Below are 19,835 nucleotides of genomic sequence, written 5' to 3'. Positions count from 1 at the left end.
GTCAAGAGCATTTCTAGTGCCCTGAAGACACCGGAAGCTAGCTCTCTCTTTTTCTACCACAAGAAGACAGCAAGAGGATGGCCATCTGTAAACCAGAAATAAGGCCTTCACCAGCAACCTGACCATGGTGGCACCCTGACCTTGGGTCTCCAGGCTCCAGACTGTAAGAAAAGAAGTGTTAGCTGTTTAAGCCACCCAGTCCATGGTGGTCTGTCATAGTACCATGACTAAGACGCTCTCTGAAGCAACAAGCCCAGTCATTGATTCATGAGACTATCATTCATCTATTAACACATTTTTTTCCTTCAGAAACAGTGAAAAAAAAAGTGGTGTTTATTAAACACCAATATGTGTTAATATTGGTAACACTCAATATGGTGTTACATGCACAGAAATTCTGAGAAGTTCAATTATGAGAACATTGCTTTAGCTCCGTTTCCCATCTCTTCTTTCTGAGGCAGCATCCCTGTGATCTTCCCTGGGTCTCGATGGGCATAAATTACCCCCCTCCTCTCCTCATGTGATAACTTTACAACTTCCTAGGATGAATCATTTCTACTTTTGGCTGATGTTATCTATTAGTTTTGCTTAATTTAACAATGCATTCTTAAAATTTAAGATAATTTTATTATACAAATGTATGACATGCCATTTCTTAATTCTTAATGCATTTTTATTTCAGATTTTACAATGAATGAAAAATTCTTCTAAAAGGAGTATTTTAGTTTTAAACACTGTAGATAAATAATTCTTACTTTATATTAAGATCCAAGGTTGTGAGTGACTAAAATGGGGTGGAGGTTAAGACCTTTGGAACTCAAAAGATTGAGCATTCAGACCAGAGTGTTGATAAGTTAATTAAAAAATATATATACTGATGTTATTAAGGACATTGAAGGATGGGGTAGAGAGAAAACCAGTGATCAAATGCCACACCAGGAAGGAAGTTAAATGGAACAAAGGTTGATAGGGGAGATCATGGAGGAGGTGAAATCTGTTAAGATATATTGAGCCTAACAGAGAAACCTCTTACCTATTATGTGGGTTTTAAGAGCTATCCTTCCTGCATAATAGAAATTTCATCACCTTTCCCTCCATTATTCCCCTCAAACACAACCAGTCACCAGATTAAAAAACAATCTTTAGGTCTGCAGGATAAATAGAGAAAGCGGTTCATTATACTTCTAAATGAGCATTAATTGCTGTTACTTTCAAAGAAAATTCTGAAGATTGTCCAAGCTCATGATGAAACCCAGGGCTCTTGATATCCATAGGGTGTGATGTTCCTGTGTGGCCATCAGTTAGGGGCACTACAATATAAGCAGAGTGATATGTAACTACACAGAGACACAGGATGACTCATGCATAGTCCCTTGTAAAAAAAATAATAATAAAGTCTTTGTATTGGTAAGCAGCAAACTAACAATAGCCACAATTAAATACTTTACTTGCATTATCTCTACTTCTCTCATGACAGATCAAAGTAAGAACAATTGAAAGCATTCAAAGCCTCAATGTTAAGTAAATTATCCAGAATGATATAACTCAAAGCTGGTGGATCTGGAACACTAAACCGTAGCTATAGGATTAAAACCCCCAAGGTCTTCCCCCCACATTCAGTCACTCAACTGCCAAGGTGACCCTCAGGTGAACTGTAAGTTTCACATAACCTTCATTTGTTTTCCTTTTTATTTTTCTATTTTATAAAAGCCACAAAATGTCGTTTCTCTTCATTATGACTTCTTTATGACTTCATTATGACTTATTTATCATTACTTCTTTCTTCTTACTATTGCTATGTTTTAAAAGTCTTAAAAAGTACTTTTTTCATATGTTAATTCAAACTCACTCCAGTTATCACTTACTTGCCCTCACTATACCTGCTCCATGCACCAATCGACAAATTGAACATGGAGTTTCATTTCTGGACTGTTGCCAGAAATACATTTTTTCGAAGGGGGGGAATATTTTTTTCTTAAAATTTCTTTCATCAAATGAGTCTGTTGCCTTCCTAGCTGGTCTGCATAAAATAGCTTTTAATAATTTTAAATCACTTTCATATTTCAAGGAGGGCATTTGTAACACATTGATTTTGATACCATGTTAAATAGAAGGTCTTGACCAGTAGTTCTTAAACTTAAGCATGCATCAGAATCACCTACAGAGCTAGCTAAAATAGACTGTTGGGTCCACCCTCAGTTTCTGGTTCAATAGTTTGGAGGTGAAGCCAAGAATTTGAATCTCTAACAAATTGTCAGGTAATGTTAATTTTGCTGGTCTGGGGACTATTGGATTCTCTTGTAGACTTATTTAAATATTTGTAATTTTTTATTTTTAAATAAATACTTAATTAAAAGAAAACAGAAGGCACAAATATGAATGTGAGAATCTCTGTCATTAATTGTACCTGTCTTTAATCTTTTTGGTAATAGCCATCACCCAGTCAGCCTCAGGATCCAAACAAATTAATTTCCCATCTTTCAGTGTGGCTCTGAAAATGAAAGAGTGTTTTGGTTAAATTATAATTGTCCTTAATAATGCTTTAAATTTATTCATTAGAATTTCTGCAACAGTTGATGCATATGCTTGAACTGAACACATAATTTTCTCAAAATATATTAATCATATTATTAGAACATGTAGAACATGACTTTTAGTCACATCAGTATGTACAACTAAATTATTTTTAATCAACTAATAAAGACCAACATCTTTTCTTAGAGAATTTTTAGGTATTAATTAATCAGCAAACATCTATTGGTCTTAGGATGTAAAAGGTACAGTGCTAAACTCTGGAAAATTATTAACCACTTACTATACACTTCATAATTATATCTATGCTATTTTTGTCAGTTTATAGGTCTTTGGTAAGCTTGAGCAAGGGGTTACTGGCTCTGCTTGAATTGCCTAGTCAAAGCTCATATGAGAAGCAATTAATGAGCAACTAAAGTGCCACAACTACAAGTTGATGCTTTTCATTGCTCTCTCTTCCTAAATCTCTCTCTCTGTCCTCACTTTTTGAAAAGAGAGAGAGAGAGAGAAAGAGAGAGAGAGAGAGAGAGAAAGCAGGGAGTTGTCTCTGTGAGTAGCAGAAGAGGAAGTGAGAAAGATTTAAAGCATGAGATAAATTCAAGAGACAGATTGGAAAGAAGCTTCTAGAAGCTGAGAGCAACCCTGAGCCAAGAATATGAATACTTAGTCTTACAACTGCAAAGAATTCAACCAACAACATAAATAATCTTGAAAGTGGATTCTTCCCCAGAGGAGAAGAATTCTTCATCAGATGGGACTTCAACCCAGCTGACACCTTCACTTTAGCCCCTTATAAAACCCAAAGAATTATCACCTCAAAAAACCAAAACAAACAAACAAAATAATAATTATGTGACACGATAAAGGTGTTAGCTAACAGTCCAGACATCTGGACTGCTGACTTACAGAATGATGAAATAATAAACAGATTTATTTTAAGTCACTCAGTAGTGGTGATGTGTTACTAAGCAATGTAACCCAACTAAAATAGCATGCATGATAAAGTTTACAATTTTTATAAAGCTTCAATAAAATGCAGAAGTGTTTCCCACAGCCTCTAGGGTCGTTATTTGTAGGCCTGTACCCCCGTATCGTTACAGAGGAGGACCATGTATCTTTGTTTGTTATGCATGTTCATTGACTTCAAAGTTCACTCAGAAGAATTCATACCCTAATCATGTTCCTATTTGAGAGCCTTTTATTTTTGGAGAGGGTACATGATGTTTTTAGAAATGAGAACATAGACTCTGGACAATTACCTTTCCATACTGTGCAGGGAAAATGCTCAGATGCAGCTGCCTATACTCTTAATTTAGTATGTTTGTAAGCAATGCCAATTGAAAAGTACAATACTACAAAAGACTCTAATAGACATTTTTTTTCCCCAAAGAAAATACATGCATGGTCAACAGAAATGAAAAGGTGCTTAATATAATTTGTCGTTAGGGAAATGCCAATCAAAACCACCGTGAGCTATCCTTTCACACCTGCTAGGATGGCTATCTTCAGAAAGACAAGATAAATGCTGGCGAAGATGTGGAAAAAAGGGAACACTGTGCTCTTGTGCTCTTCTGGTGGGATTGTAAACTGGTCCACTGAGAAAAATAGTATGAAAAATATCAAAAATAAAACTACATAATCTATCAATTACATTTCTGGGAACATAGCCAAAGAAAACAAAAATTAATTAAGATATCCTCAAAAGGATATCTTCTTTACCATATTCATAGCAAATTATTTATAAGAGCTAAGGTATGAAAACAACCTAAGTGTTCATTGATGGATGAATACATAAAGAAGATGTCATATATATATATATATATATATATATATATATATATATATGACACACACACATATATATATAGTTAAGAGAGTAGATCTTAAGAATTTTTATGACAAGAAAAAAATACATTTTCCTTTCTTTTTCTTTTTATTGCATCTATATGTATCTATATGTAGTTTCCTGTATCTATATAAGTTTTTGGGAACTAACTAGACTTATGATAGTTATTTCACAATATATTAGTTCAAACCATTATTCTGTACATCCTAAACTTGTAATGCAGGGGTCCCCAAACTACGGCCCGTGGGCCACATGCGGCCCCCTGAGGCCATTTATCCGGCCCCCGCTGCACTTCCAGAAGGGGCACCTCTTTCATTGGTGGTCAATGAAAGGAGCACATTGACCATCTCATTAGCCAAAAGCAGGCCCATAGTTCCCATTGAAATACTGGTCAGTTTCTTGATTTAAATTTACTTGTTTTTTATTTTAAATATCATATTTGTTCCTGTTTTGTTTTTTTACTTTAAAATAAGATATGTGCAGTGTGCATAGGGATTTGTTCATAGTTTTTTTTATAGTTTGGCCCTCCAATGGTCTGAGGGACAGTAAACTGGCCCCCTGTGTAAAAAGTTTGGGGACCCCTGTTGTAATGTATATCAATTTTATCTTAATACAACTAGGGGAAAGTTAAAGGGAAAGGAAAAGTCCAATAATAGAAGTTTCCATCCTCCCCCATATCTTCACTACTTACATAATTTCTTCTCTGCTGCAACGGGTGCCTTCAGGTATCAACTGAACATTAGTAATGAATTTTGGAGGAATAAAGTCAGAATATGTCTGAATACACTGACATCGCAACTCTTGACTCTCACAGGGATCAGCTATGTGAGGAAAAAAATAACAAAACCCTGATTAAGAACAAAGACAGCTATGATGCTTAATTCTTTATTTGAAATGTGAAATCACTGCAACAGGACACTCAACACACAAAATAAGTACTGATAGAAATATTTAGGAGACAATCACACAAACCTAATCATCTGATATCATGATGACCAACAAACATTTATTGAGCATCTACTACATTTGAGAAACTGATAATACTAGTTCAATAATTCTTTAAGTATAAGTATGTATAGTCAATAAGAAAACTTATTTAATGGTAAAGTTGAATTGATTTTCTTAATGAAGAGACATAAACATCAAGGTTTTGTGTGAATTCTATCAGTTAAAGGTGACGATTTCTAGCTACCTACCATTATTAAAATAGTCTAACCCTATTTGCAGTAATGTTCCTACTGTAATCTCTAGTAAGAAAAACACAGACCATTACCATCAAATATTTCTAGAAAGTTAAATATATTTTTCAAAATTAATTTAAGAAATTTTTGACACTCTGCAAACTAAATATATGTTTTGTTTAGGTATTGATTTCACAATTTCTACATTTTGCCCAATGTCAAATACAATCTCGTTAGACTTAAAAATCTTCTCTAAACTTTTCAGTACCTAGAAGAAAAGGACAAAAGGCCTGGTTGGCTTACCAAAGATGTCCAGGACAAGGACAGCCAGAAGTAGAACTGTCCACGAGCTCTCAGCTGCCATGTCTGTGCTACACCTTGATCCTGGTCTGAATGGCGGAATCCACACGACAGCCCTCTTTTATGTGCTGTCAGTAGCCCTGAGAGTTTTTTGTTGTTCCTGCATTCTCTCTCCCCATTGAAGAGTGAAAAGAGCAGTTTATAAAGGGTCATGTTTGACACTTAGAAGCCAAAATGAAAACTGGGTTTGTTTTTCAAGTTTTGTTTAAATTGGGGCTTGGAGAAGAATGAAGTGAATTCGTTGAATAGAAAAATGAAACTATTGCTTCCTGAATGTGGTGAAAATATGTAATTGTGAAGGGGTCAGTTCCAGCAGTAGTTAATGGTGACCTACAGAATGGAATCACAAGAATGTCTATATATTTTTTGAAAGGTTATATTTGTACAAAGTAGGAAATTAAGATTCTTTTCCTCAACAAGTATTTGCTTTTGGCTTTTTATGCCTATTTGCACAATGCAACTCAAGGTAATGCTAGAATCTGCTAAGCTTTAACTATACTTAGAGTACAGATAACCTACAAAGAAACTGAAGTTCAGACTACAATAACCCTTGTCCTCCTAAGAATAGCAAACTACAGTTTACTTTTGGTTTGAAGGAAGCAGTTTCAATTAACTTGACACTGAATTATCTAACAGGAAACTATGAGCTTTAATTTTTTTCTTTAAGAGTTATAAGTGACCTGAATTATACCATACTGACCACATTAATTTTTGGCATTAACAAATCAAATGCTAAAGTATTTGTATTAATTTCCCAAGGTGCCATAGCAAGTGCCACAGACTAGGTGGCTTAAAATGAGAAAGTTTTGTTTCAGAATCCAGGAGAGTAGAAGTACAAAATCAAGGTTGATTCTTTCTTAAGGGTGTGGGTAACAGAACTATTCTAAGCATCGTTCCTTGGCTGGTAAATGGTCATCTTCATCTCCACATGGTGTTCTCCCTGTGTATATGTCTGCCTCCAAATTTCTCCTTTTTGTAAAAACACCAATCATGTTGGATTAGGGCCCACCCAAATGCCCTCACTTTCCTTTGATTACTTCTGTAAATATCCCATCTCCAAATAAGGTACTGGGGGTTAGGACTTTAACTGGTGACTTTGGAGGGGGACATATTTTAACCCCAAAACAACATTTATCTGAAGAATCAGTGATTGTAAAAGGGCTGATATAGTCCAAAGGTAAGCTTAACCTAAATCATAAGATAATTTTGCCAGTTCTCACTGAGCATCTAATACCTTCCAGGACCTTTGCTGGACTCTAGGTATCTATAGAATAAAAATTGAGTTTCTGCTCTTGAGAAGTTCACAGCCTGTTCGGAGAAACAGACATGTAAACCAATTAAACTAAAAAGTGATCTCTGTTATGCTAGATATGTACCTAAGGCACCATGAAGCAGAGGAGAGAACACTTGGCCAGAGGAGGGAAGAGGGAAGAATCCACAGGGAAGGTAACATTGGAGTAGTTGAAGATAAAAAGAAGCTCATCATAACAAAAGGCTGACAAACATTCGTGAGAGAGAGAGATATTCACGGAGGCATGGCTTTGTGAAGAGTTGTTATAGTCTGAATGTTTATGTCTCCCCCAAAATTCTCCTTTAGGAATCTTAACTCCAAAATGGTGTTGGTAAGAGAGGGGCCTTTGGGAGGTTATTAGGTCAGGAGGGTGGATCCCACATAAATAGGATTAGTGCCCTTATAAAAGAGACTCTCTAGACCAGGGGTTAGGAACCTATGGATCGCGAGCCAGATGTGGCTCTTTTGATGGCTGCATCTGACTTGCAGACAAATCTTTAATAAAAAAAAATAATAACATTAAAAATATAAAACATTCTCATGTATTACAATCCATTCATTTCCTACCGCTCATGTTCATGGTTGTGGGTGGCTGGAGCCAATCACAGCTGTCCTCTGGGACAGCACCAAATTTTTATTGGATAATGCGTAATGTACACAGGTCGTTGTATGGCTATCATGAAATTACATTTTAAAATATGTGGCGTTCATGGCTCTCTCAGCCAAAAAGTTTCCCTACCCCTGCTCTAGACCTTTCTGTCATGTGATGACACAAGGATTAGTCTGAGATGCTGGGACCCTGATCTCAAACTTTGAGCCTCCAGAACTAGTAGAAATAAATTTCTGCTGTTTATAAGCCACCCAGTCTATGGTATTTTGTTACAGCAGATTGAACAGGACTAAGACAAGGGACCTGGTATGTCACGGAAGGAGGAAAAGTTATTGCTATCTCCAAATGAGATAAATTTTAATAACTTGACAAAATTCAATTGACTGATCAGATCTTGGCCTTTATACAAACTCAAAAGCTGCAAGTCAGTTAGAAACATCATTTAGACATAACCATAATTTCTTAAAGTCTCATTTTCCTTCTGTACCAAGTAGAAGTAAAAAAATGCTGTGTTATCAACATGTGTAGATATATAATAATAATAAAGAAGTACACAGGTATGATAATCAAATGTTAAAAGATGCAAAATAATTCCACTTTTAAAAACTTTATATATAGGCTGTAGGCATCATGATGGCTGTTAAAAAGTTTGTTAAACAGACAGTGATAAAAGATCCAGAGATTATCTTTATTGAATCTAGGTGTCTAATTTTAGACCTACTAAAATCTATGCTAGATCTAAGGCAGAATCAATTTAAAATTGGATCTAGATTGTTTAAAATGCTCAGATTGTCAACTACTAAGGTTTCATAGACAATCTATTTTATTAGTTGAATTTTCACACAAGTCTAAGATCTATACAAACATGTGTCACTAAAATTTTCTTATTTTTAATTGTAATCTTGTGTTTCATTTTTCAAAATATATATGTACACTAACAGATACAATGCAATGTAATAATAGTAATGATCATTCATTGAGTTCTGTTTTATGTTAAAACACCTCTATGAACACTTTTTATATTATCTGGAAACTTTACAATTCATATTTATATTTTATAGATAAAAAAATTGAATACGGGCCCTGGCCGATTGGCTCAGCAGTAGAGCGTCGGCCTGGCGTGCAGGGAACCCAGGTTCAATTCCCGGCCAGGGCACATAGGAGAAGCGCCCATTTGCTTCTCCACCCCCCTCCTTCCTCTCTTGTCTCTCTCTTCCCCTCCCGCAGCCAAGGCTCCATTGGAGCAAAGATGGCCCGGGCACTGGGGATGGCTCCTTGGCCTCTGCCCCAGGCACTAGAGTGGCTCTGGTCGCGGCAGAGTGACGCCCCGGAGGGGCAGAGCATCGCCCCCTGGTGGGCAGAGCGTTGCCCCTGGTGGGCGTGCCGGGTGGATCCCCGTCGGGCGCATGCGGGAGTCTGTCTGACTGTCTCTCCCCGTTTCCAGCTTCGGAAAAAGAAAAAAAAAAAAAAAAATTGAATACCCCAGAAAGATTAAGTAATTGTAAAAGATTAACCACAAATTTTTAGCAGCTGCTTACTTCAAGGTGTGGAATCTGTTTCCCAAACCCCTTGATCATAATGCTGACCTTATCGCTAACTTTACCAATAGGTAAAAAATGCAAATAACCTAGGAGCTTCTGCTTCTGCCCTCTTGAAATGCGAAATGCTGTTGTCACCATGAGAAGATAACTGAGCTCATCTGAGAGAGATATGAGACCCAGCCAAGAGCTAGCACCAACCACCAGACATGTATTATGTGCAATTGAGCTCACCTATGCTCACAATTGAGCACCATCACAAAGGTATAAGGTGAAACTGAGCAATTCTCATACCTCACATGGGATAGGGAGATATGTGAAGTCTGACTTGTTAGAGTAGAGAGAACTTGTGAACAATCAGGGCATTCAGTGAAGTCTAAGTCTTAGAAGGGCCATAACTTAGTAGTACAGCCAGAGGGAAAAGAACTCTCTCTGTACCACTGTAACAAAGCTTAAAAACAGCCTCAGAAACACCAAGTTGATGCTCTAGCAACTTAATTGCTCATCAGAAAAGAAATTAAGACTCTAAAGGAAGAAAACAAAATCTTAACATTCATCAACACAAGATTAAAAAATTCCCGCACATGCCAAGATGTAAAAAAATGTGAGCCATAACCAGAGGGGGGGGGGGGGGGAATCAGTCAATAGAAATAGATTCAGAAAAGACAGAATGATAGAATTGGTAGACAAGAATTTTAACACAGCCATTATAAATATGTTCAAGGGTTTAAAAGAGATATAAACATAATGATAAGAGAAGTGGCAAGTATAGATATAAATATAGCTAAGGATGCTACAGATAGATATAGATATAAATATAGATATAGATATAGTTATAGATATAGATATTATATAGATATAGATATTGATACAAAAATAGATATATAGTGCAACTTCTAAAACTGTCCAGCCATAGGGGACTGGAAAATACAATATTCATCCACTTACTCCTACCCCTCAGTGATGGTTGCCTCTGAGGGCATAAAATCACAGTTCATTCTGCCTGTGGGCAGAGCAAACTCCCTGCCATTTTCTCCTCCCAACACTCAAATGAAGAGTCAGAAGGATAGAGGAGATTGAGTTGAGAAGCTGTTGGCAGGAATGGATGTTGCCCATTGCAGCTGTGGAACTAATTGGTATGCAGAAGGGATATAGAGTGGGGCATCAACGGTGAAAATAGATCTAGCCCTTTCCATTGTTATTTGTGTGGGTAGTCAGAAAAAAGAGTAACAGTATCATCTGCTACTCTGGATTGCCCCTATTATGCTACTGTAGGTCTGCCACCTCTGCCATCCCCCAGTGTCTCTCTAGATACTTCTGGAAGTCCTGAGAGGACATTTCAGTAGAACTCACAAAGAAAGACTGACAAGGGCAAAATAGGATCAGTCATGTTTCCTTCTTTCCAGCTCAAGTTCCTTTGTTAACACCTTTCAGGAGACCTCAGTCATTGTTGCCATTGCTCTTCCTGATCATGATGATCGAAGTTGTGATGTTTCATGTAGTATTCTTTTTTACTTCCTTTACCCTGTAACCACAATCTCACGTACCCTTGTGTCTCATTTCCTGCCATGATTCTCTTGATAAAAGACTGCTTTGTACTTGTCATGTCTCAAGGCAATTTGGTTTAAAAACTGCACTATATATCCATTCAATCCAGGACTGACACTGAGAAGATGCCCATGGAGTTGGCCTGAGGACCAATGGCAGATTTCTGAAGCCATCCCCACAACAACTTCAGAAAGCATACTCTGTGATTATCTTCATTTTGTAAAGGGGAAATGAAGTTAGATGAAGTCAAGAAACTTTCCAAGATCACACAGTCAACAAATAGTAGAGCTGAAATTTACTCCAAAGTTTATTTGATTCTTTGAAACCTATGTCTTTAACCACCATATAAACAGAAACAGCTCCTTTCTCCTTTTTGTGTTCTATGTTCCATAGTGGACAGCCCAGAAGAATCAAGACAACTTCTGAGTGCAAGAACTGGTCTTGGGTGTAAGGTCTTTATTCAGTCATTGGGGTCCGACTAGAAAATATTTTTTTATGTTCTTTGACTAGAGAATGAATGGCATTTATGGAGCTTCTAGGATGGTTTGCCTTTAGTTACTTCTGTACAATTCACAATTTTTTTCCTTTTCATCTCATTTATAACTAACTAACAACAGTGGAGTTATGAAGAGATCATTATTTTTAAGCCTTTTAGGTGCAAAAAACCCCCAAAACTCACAGAGGTTGCTTCTTGCTACTTAGAGGCTTTATTTACCCAGTAAATTGAGGCAAGATAGAACTTGATCTCAAATATGCAGGCTGCTAGTCCTGCTTCTTGTCTTTGCTAAAGTCTTTTACCTAGGGCTCAGGATTTCCTGAATAAGTCCTAAACCAGAGACAATGTTATCCTGCATATCCACAAACACTCCTGCTTTTAAGGTTTGGAAGGTAGTTCCTTTTAGATTATAGCGATCTCTCCTCTTTTGACATACCAATTTTGTTTATCTAGGAAACCTAGAGTGTTATCATCCTGGGGCAATACTGAATACCAAATTCCAGAGTACTTTCTCCAACTAAACAATTTATAGGGTTCTAGAAAAATTGTACTAGGAAAAGTGGGAACTAATGCACTCAAATCTTAAAACCATTTTATTTGATAAATTGGTATAAAGTGTTGAGAAAAACATTAAACTCACTGGTAGTTCCTTATAAATGAAGGTTAACAATGGAACCCAACTATCAGTTAGATCAGGGGTCCCCAAACTTTTTACACAGGGGGCCAGTTCACAGTCCCTCAGACCGTTGAAGGGCCGGACTATAAAAAAAACTATGAACAAATCCCTATGCACACTGCACATATCTTATTTTAAAGTAAAAAAACAAAATGGGAACAAATACAATATTTAAAATAAAGAACAAGTAAATTTAAATCAACAAACTGACCAGTATTTCAATGGGAACTATGCTCCTCTCACTGACCACCAATGAAAGAGGTGCCCCTTCCGGAAGTGCTGCGGGGCTGGATAAATGGCCTCAGGGGGCCGTAGTTTGGGGACCCCTGAGTTAGATCTTTATCTGGGTGAAACACTCAGCCATTCACTTTTTCTGCTTCTACAGATGATGCAAATTACTTGTTTTGAAGAAAATAATACTGACCACCATTTCACTGCTAGCTTCATTAAATTGTCAATGAGTGTTTGAAAAGCCATTCAGCAAAGACAGTGAAATAGGAGTTCTTGTTAAGAGAACCATAAAAATGTAAATGTTTTTAAGGAAATAATCTTGAGTAGCAAAAGCTCCTTATTAAAAAACACACACACACATAAAAACAGTGATATAGTGGTAGGCAAAAGGTTTACAGTTATGAGTATGAGAAACAATTTATTTTTTGCATTATTATTTATTTACTAATGTATTTTCCATACAAATAATTGTAAACCGATGTTTGCTCACCCCTGCATATTAGAGACACTTGCACTGAGTGGGGTAGGGGACAACTGTTGGGCAGATAAAATATATTATGCTCACTTTGTTAAAGACGGCGCTGCCCACGAGGAGGCTGTCGCCCAGGTGATATTAATGTGTGTCTCTGTGGGCAGGTAGAATCCTTGTAGCCTGGGGTTTGGTTTTGGGATTAAGCCTTTCCTACCCTTTTTGATGTGGGGTGGTACAATCCAATCATGCCTCAGAGAAGTGACTTTGTATTAGAGACTTCCCTATTTTGTATATTGGATTAGAGGTTGTGAAGCTACAATATAAAGTGGGGGCAGAACAAGAGCTTGCTCTCTTGGTTCCTGGGATGATTAGCATGAAAGAACAGAGGGAGCAGAGCAGAGAGCAGAAAGAGGCCATGTGGCCAGGAGAAGCAGCCAAGATGGCGGAGTGCTGAGTGAGATGCCAGTTTGTGTAGTGTTTGTATCTGGGATAAGGAAGGAGATGGGGAACTGAGGAGAATAAGGCTGGTGAGCTAGAAACCTTTGATTCTAGGAAACTCGGATAAGTCAGTAACTTTGTGAGCACTGAATGTGAGTGGGTTTTGGAGTCCAGTGTGTATTTTTACTTGCCCGCCGGGTGCAAGCTAGAATTAAAGACTATGGCCCATCAGTTTTTGGCTCCGCTGTTTCTTTACCGACTGTCCGAATCCAATGCGAACCTGCATGGGCCGGAAGGCAGATTTGATAGTGGCTCCGGCCCTGGCTGCTGGCTTTACAGACAACCCATAGTTGAAAAAGCACATTCTTGTGTAGGTGAGAGCCAAGGGGAGTGACAGTTAATGCCAGATGATTTTGTTTTCTTTGTGGCAGAGAAAGAGAGAGTCAGAGAGAGGGACAGATAGTGACAGACAGACAGGAAGGGAGAAAGATGAGAAACATCAATTCTTCGTTGTGGTTCCTTAGTTGTTCATTGATTGATTTCTCATATGTGCCTTGACTGGGGGCTATAGCAGACCGAGTGACCTCTTGTTCGAGCTAGCGACCTTGGGCTCACGCTGGTGAGCTTTGCTCGAGCCCGTGCTCAAGCTGGCGACCTCGGGGTCTCGAACCTGGGTCCTCCACATCCCAGTCTGACGCTGTTGGTCAAATAAGTTTGTAAATATGATATACATGTTTGCTTGCATATACTTTGCTTTGGGTGTGGGAGACAGGCTGTCAGCAGGCAGGGTCGTTACAGCCTACGGCTTAGTTTTAAGACTAAGCCTTTCCCACCCTTTTAATACTAAGACCTTTTTAAAACTAAGCTTTTCCCCACACCCTTGACTGTTCATGATGTGGGGAGGTACACTCTCATGAGTAATCCTATTAGGCCTCAGATAAGTGACTTTGTATCAGAGACTTTCTTATTTGTACATTGGATTAAAGGTTTTGATTTCTACAATATAAAATGGTGCAGAGGAGCCCATGCTGAAGGAGAGCAGAGAAAGTCCACATGGAGGAGAGGAGAAGCAGCCAAGATGGGAGAGTGCTGAAGGAGAAGCCAGTTTGTGCAGTTTGTGCAGAGAGAAGGAGATGGGGAACAGAGGTGAATAAGGCTGGTGAGGTAGAAACCTTTGATTCTAGGAAACTCGGATAAATCAGCAGCTTTGGGAGTCCTGAATGGAAAGGGAAGTGTTTTCCCACTGTGTGTATTTCTTGCCCGCCCAGTGCAAGCTAGGATTAAAGCTAATGGCCCACCAGTTCTTGGCTTCATTGTTTCATTATCTTCTGTCTGAATCAATTGCGAACCTGCACGGGCCAGGCAGCTGTGATGCTGCCCGTGGCAACTGGCTTTACAGATGCTCTATCCACTGCGCCACCGCCTGGTCAGATGCCAGATGATTTTAAGCATAATTTATAGTTTGACTTATATGTGTAGCCAATTGAATGGCAAGGAGAAAGAAAATGTTGAGAAACATTGATGTAACTCATCATATCATCCAGTAAAGATAGCTGTTTTTTCCCATAAAGTGAAATGAACACTGTTTATTTTGAAATATTTTATTTTTATAGGTTTATTTGCAAAAACATCAATAAGTACTTAAATCCTTGTTTTAAGACACAAACATTGCATAATTAACATTATACAAGGCATTATGCCTTACAAGAAAGACATAAAATGTCCAAGGGATATTCAACATTAGAAATGTTTCACATTCTGTGAAATTATTCTAGTAAGTAACAACTGACATTCCTTTGAATAGTTACAAAATAGATGTACACATACATTTTCATGCCCTGACAATGACCTCACTATTGCTTGGATGCCCCAGCCTCTGTCACAGTAGCTGGCATCACTGAGGACTCCTTGGAAATATTACTTTACTGACTAGAGAATATTTGCAAACATTTTACTTTCAAATTAAATAAGAATGAGCATTGTACTAATGAGTTACACATAAAATACACAATGAAAATAATAGTACAGTGTGCAAGTAGAGTCAATCACATCCTTAATGACTTTACATGTAAAATATTAACATAGAATATTTGAAAGCCAACCATTAAATAAATAAATAAATAGAAGAACTCTCTTGACAGATGCTCAAACATATTAAGCCCAATCCAGGTGGCTTTGGAAGTTACTGATTCCTCTTCTTTGATTTTTGTAGAGCAGAGCCTGCTTCAGATATAGCCATCAATCAGCGACTTGCTTCCCCGGGTCAGTTGGAGCTACCCCTCTAATGAGAAAAAGGTCATCCTTAGTAAACCACTCAGGAAAGCCAACCACACAGCACTCTTCTGTCCTGTCCTCTAGATTCCAAAGTTTTCTGAACCTAGTTTCCCCAGTCTGGCACGAAGTGGCAGCTTCTAGAGAGTGTGTGGCTGAGACCTCTAGGTTCTTGGATGTTATCTAGGAATGCCAGGGGTGAAGGTGGTGCAGGGGGTAGGGGGTGGGGGTGTCTGTAGTCCTTACCAAATTACTGGCTGCAAATAGCTAGGACCTCTTGGGTAGGTGAGTGTCAAGAGGAGTAATATCGGATCATCTGTCACATCAGGCCTCACTTAAGCCTCAGAGTAACCCCAGATAGTAGCCACTACTGTTTTCCCTGTTTTACTGAGTCTAGAGAAGCTGAAGAATTGTCCTTGAGCTATATGGCTAATAGGTGGTCAAACCCAGATTTGTATTCAGTACAGGGTCACTGCAAAGTCCCTCCCTGCTCTTCACCACTAACTAAGCTTTAGGACCAATGTTGCAGAGAAATGGGGGTTCTGCTGTTCAGGTGTAAAGACCAGAAAGAACTGGGGGGCAAAAAGCACCTGTGTTTTTTTTTTAACAGGTGGTACGCTTTTTAGCATAATTGGGCAGCGCCAAGGAGAATTTAATGAGGGCAGTTTCTCCCACAGTAATCTGAACAGGGATGGAGAGCACTGGAAATAGCCTTCTGGACCAAAGCAGGTTAAGACTTTAATGGCAAATTTAATTGTGAAATAATGATTTTCACTTCTTCAGCTAAACTCTGGGTTGCCTGATACAAATTTCAGGAGGCAGATGGCAGCATCTGTCACCAATGATTCTAGTCCCATCACTCACTTGTTCAGTAGCTTACTGATCATTTTCTTAACCATGGGGGCTGCGGGGTTGAGACAGACTTTCTGTCCATTCTTGAGAGTGGCTCTGCAGAGAGAAGGGAGAATCAACGTGAGACAGGAGGGCGGGCTAGAGGCAGGGTGCGGGCTTCTGGACGGTGGAGGTGACAAGGACTGTGATAGCAGCAGCGCGTGGTGGCACTTACATGACTTCGGTTTGGGCGCAGTGGGGTCCCGGCTGTGTCACCTTCACACTATGGATGTTCTTGACGTTAATTCCCTGGGCGGTCTGCAAGCACTGGCAGCGCAGTTCGGAGGCCACGGGCGCCCCTGCGGGGACAACAGACTCGGTTAGCGGGACTGTCCCCAGAGGGCTCCAGCCCGTCGTCCCCTGTCCCGCCCTCGGGCTCCCAGGGCCCCGAGTCTCACCTGCTGCGTGCCGGCAGGCGGCGACCAGGAGCAGGAGCAGCAGCACTGCCGGGAGGAGCCGGGGGGCTCGGGGGGCGGCGGCGGTGGCGACGCGGGCCATGGGGCTCAGCTCGGAGGGTCTGGGTGGCGGTGCCTGGAGCGCGGGAGCTGGCGGGAGTGCTGGCGGAGCGGGCTCTGTGGCTCCCCGAGACGCACGCAGCCTTTTTATCCATGGTCGGGGCGGAAAGCTCTAAGCCTTCGGGCCGGGAAATTCCCGGAATTGCGGATCGTTCCTGGGGTGAGAAGGAATTTGCGGCCCCGTCCCTGGAGTGGGGGACCCATGGGAGCCGCCCCGCCCGGCCTCTGGCGTGACGCGGCGGACAGTGGCGTGCTCTCTTTCCGCCCAAATCCCCCAAGCGGCTGACGGTGACCACCACGCAGGAACTACCGCCTGTGATGGGTGGCTGTGGGCCACCTGTGCGCATGCGGTGAGGGGTTGGGGGTGGAGGCATGAGACCCTCCAATCAAATGGTGGCACATCTTTAGAGGGAAAAAGTTGTCTTATCAGTTAACTGACCTGAGGGAATCCAGAGGGTCTAGGGAATAAATTTTGCTTAGCTATCCATATATATTATATTTATATGCATTCCATGTCGCTCTAGATTTCGATTTTGCATATATGTGTCTGAAATGAATACTCTCTGTTAAAAGTGTCGCCGTTATCTCGGATCCAGAGAGGAATATTTTTACCCGTTCCTTTATTATATATTCTCAAATCACACATAGAACATCTTTATTTATTTTTCATTTGGTGATAAGAGAAATCTGTATGAAAAGTTGAGTCTAGTGTTAATTTCAATGAAAATTGAGGGGTGTAATATGATCCCTATGACCTCTTTTGCATCCTAATAAACTTCCTTATTCCCTCTGTAATGGTAGAACTTCCAAAATTCCTGGGAGAGGGGGGTCTCCTTTTCTATTTGAGAGGTTCAGATTTAAACTGAGGACTGGAGGTCACTCTGGAACTGAAGGGTCCTGCAGGGCAGACTCACGGGTTCACCTGTTTTGGTCTGTTCTTGGATAAAATAGTGGAGAGGAGGGAACTGCTGCCCCCTTGTTCTGGTTGTAAGGGCATGAAATATGAAATCCTGCATCACACATAAAACCCCGTTTCATCTCCTATAGGACCTGCAGTGCTGGTCCTCCCTTCTCTAGGAACAAGCATTGACAAGTCTCTATTTTCTGACCAAGAATTTTAATCTTTTAACTTGATGGGTTTACTTTTTTTATTTTTCAAAATAGTAAAACATTGTTTGATTCAACATTAGGTGTAGAGGGTTTAGCTGTAATTCTCTAGGTTGGGAAGTGGGGGAGGAGAAGAAAATGGCCACTTGTAAGGCCAGGGGCTGCCATTGCAGCCATTCACATGCCCGTTCCCACTGGATTCGGGCAGAGGTAAAGAAACAGTGGAGCCAAAAAATGGTGAGCCATTCCTTTATTACTAAAATCTCGCACCGGCCAACGAGCAAACACACAGGGCTCCCAAAGCCACTGATACATTCTCCGGTTCCACAACCAGGAGCATCTTCTCCAGTTTCTGCTAGAATCAAAGGCCTCACCAGTCTCAGTGGAGCTTGCAAAAGTCCCTCACCTCTGGTTCTCCACCTGCACACCTTCTCTCTCCTCAGAACTTTCTTCTTCTTCAACACTCTGCATTCTTTCCACTCTCCTTGCAAGACATGACTTCTCTCTCCCTCTGCCTCTTCTCATTCTCCCCTTCCTCTTTTCAGAACTTTCTGGTGTGAAAACCTCTCCTCCAGCAAACATTAGCAAGACCATGGCCCTTCCCAAGCAGGAAGGTAATTTGCAATTTCACGGATCACATACCTAGCGCTGCCCAGTGCCATTTTTTAAAACTGCAAGTGAGCAAATTCAATGTTGGGCAGATAAAATGTATTATGCTCACTTTGTTAAAGATGATGCTGCCCACGTGGAGGCCGTTGCCCAGGTGATATTAATGTGTGTTGGGGGCTGGCTGTGGGCAGGCAGAATCCTTGTAGCCTGGGGCTTGGTTTTAGGACTAAGCCTTTCCCACCCTTTTTTGATGTGGGATGGTACAATCCCACCATGCCCCAGATAAGTGACTTTGTATTAGAGACTTCCCCATTTTGTATATTGGATTAAAGGTTTGGATTTCTACACTATAAAATAGGGGCAGAATGGGAGCTTGCTCTTGGTTCCTGAGATTATCATTAGAGGAGAGAGCAGAGAGGAGAGCAGAAAGAGGCCATGTGGCCAGGAGAAGCAGCCAAAATGGCGGAGTGTTGAGTGAGAGGCCAGTTTGTGCAGTTTGTGCAGAGAGAAGGAAAGAGATGGGGAACAGAGCTAGAGTCTGGTGAGCTAGAAACCTTTGATTCTAGGAAACTCGGATAAGTCAGTAGCTTTGTAAGCACTGAATGTGAGTGGGTTTTGGAGCCCAGTGTGTGTTTTTACTTGCCCGCCGGGTGCAAGGTAGGATTAAAGACTATGGCCCACCAGTTTTTGGCTCCGTTGTTTCTTTACCGACTGTCCAAATCCAATGCGAACCTGCATGGGCCAGGCTGCTGTGATGGTGGCCCCGGCTGCTGGCTTTACACTAAAAAAATACAAATTTTACAAACTCATTTGCCCAACACCACTGGCCCAGGGATGAGTGTCCAGGTAGCCTAGCTCAGTGGATAAGTGTCTGCACCTCATAGCCAGCCCCCGGGCTTGCAATGAAGCCACCTGCATCAAGTTTCTACCTATCACCTTTTACATTAAAGATTCCTTTGCCTACCCCAATGTAGTTATGAGAAATAAATCACTTGTGAGAGCCAGTGTAGATTAAGGGCTTTATAAATGTTTGTTAAATAATTAAAATGGAAATAGCTCTTTCCAACATTGCCTAAAGAGAAACTCAACCTGTGTAAATCCTATAATGAAAAAAGATTCACTCCTCAATTTTTCTTTTCACATTTAAAATTTTCTGTGTCAGGCTTTCTAGAAGAAGGACTCTGAACTCTACTAGAAAATGCACTTACTTGGATTTTTTTTTC

General features: G+C 40.1%; 2 protein-coding genes and 1 long non-coding RNA gene across 3 annotated transcripts in view; 1 reads left to right on the top strand and 2 right to left on the bottom strand.

The window, feature by feature from the left end:
- Positions 1-19,835, top strand: part of LOC136405383 (uncharacterized) — a 71,090-nt gene that overhangs the window by 47,650 nt on the left and 3,605 nt on the right. The window lies entirely within an intron of this gene.
- LOC136405824 (C-X-C motif chemokine 15-like) lies at positions 1,225-5,948 on the bottom strand. Its single transcript, XM_066385362.1, has 4 exons — positions 5,863-5,948; positions 5,070-5,199; positions 2,408-2,491; positions 1,225-1,310 (listed from the first exon to the last, which is right to left on the bottom strand). The coding sequence occupies exons 1-4, from the start codon at positions 5,921-5,923 to the stop codon at positions 1,298-1,300; spliced, it is 288 nt and encodes a 95-aa protein (XP_066241459.1). The 5' UTR covers positions 5,924-5,948; the 3' UTR covers positions 1,225-1,297.
- Positions 14,838-16,912, bottom strand: LOC136405382 (growth-regulated protein homolog gamma-like). The gene is made up of 4 exons (XM_066384740.1): positions 16,780-16,912; positions 16,557-16,680; positions 16,355-16,438; positions 14,838-15,500 (listed from the first exon to the last, which is right to left on the bottom strand). Exons 1-4 carry the CDS (start codon positions 16,877-16,879, stop codon positions 15,458-15,460), a joined length of 351 nt encoding a protein of 116 aa, XP_066240837.1. The 5' UTR covers positions 16,880-16,912; the 3' UTR covers positions 14,838-15,457.

This window comes from Saccopteryx leptura, chromosome 5 (assembly GCF_036850995.1).
Source record: "Saccopteryx leptura isolate mSacLep1 chromosome 5, mSacLep1_pri_phased_curated, whole genome shotgun sequence".
Lineage (NCBI taxonomy): Eukaryota > Metazoa > Chordata > Mammalia > Chiroptera > Emballonuridae > Saccopteryx > Saccopteryx leptura.
This window is presented reverse-complemented; position numbering and strand designations above follow the sequence as displayed.

Bases quoted from the DNA above. Each gene is read 5' to 3' on its own strand.
- LOC136405824 (XM_066385362.1), bottom strand. From the start codon at position 5,923: ATGGCAGCTGAGAGCTCGTGGACAGTTCTACTTCTGGCTGTCCTTGTC. The intron at 5,200-5,862 runs GTAAGCCAACCA...TTCCTCACATAG, and splicing joins CCTTGTCCTGGACATCTTTG to CTGATCCCTGTGAGAGTCAA. The intron at 2,492-5,069 runs GTAAGTAGTGAA...TTTCATTTTCAG, and splicing joins TGCAGCAGAGAAGAAATTAT to AGCCACACTGAAAGATGGGA.
- LOC136405382 (XM_066384740.1), bottom strand. From the start codon at position 16,879: ATGGCCCGCGTCGCCACCGCCGCCGCCCCCCGAGCCCCCCGGCTCCTC. The intron at 16,439-16,556 runs GTAAGTGCCACC...TTCTCTCTGCAG, and splicing joins TGCGCCCAAACCGAAGTCAT to AGCCACTCTCAAGAATGGAC. The intron at 15,501-16,354 runs GTGAGTGATGGG...TTTTCTCATTAG, and splicing joins ATCAGTAAGCTACTGAACAA to AGGGGTAGCTCCAACTGACC.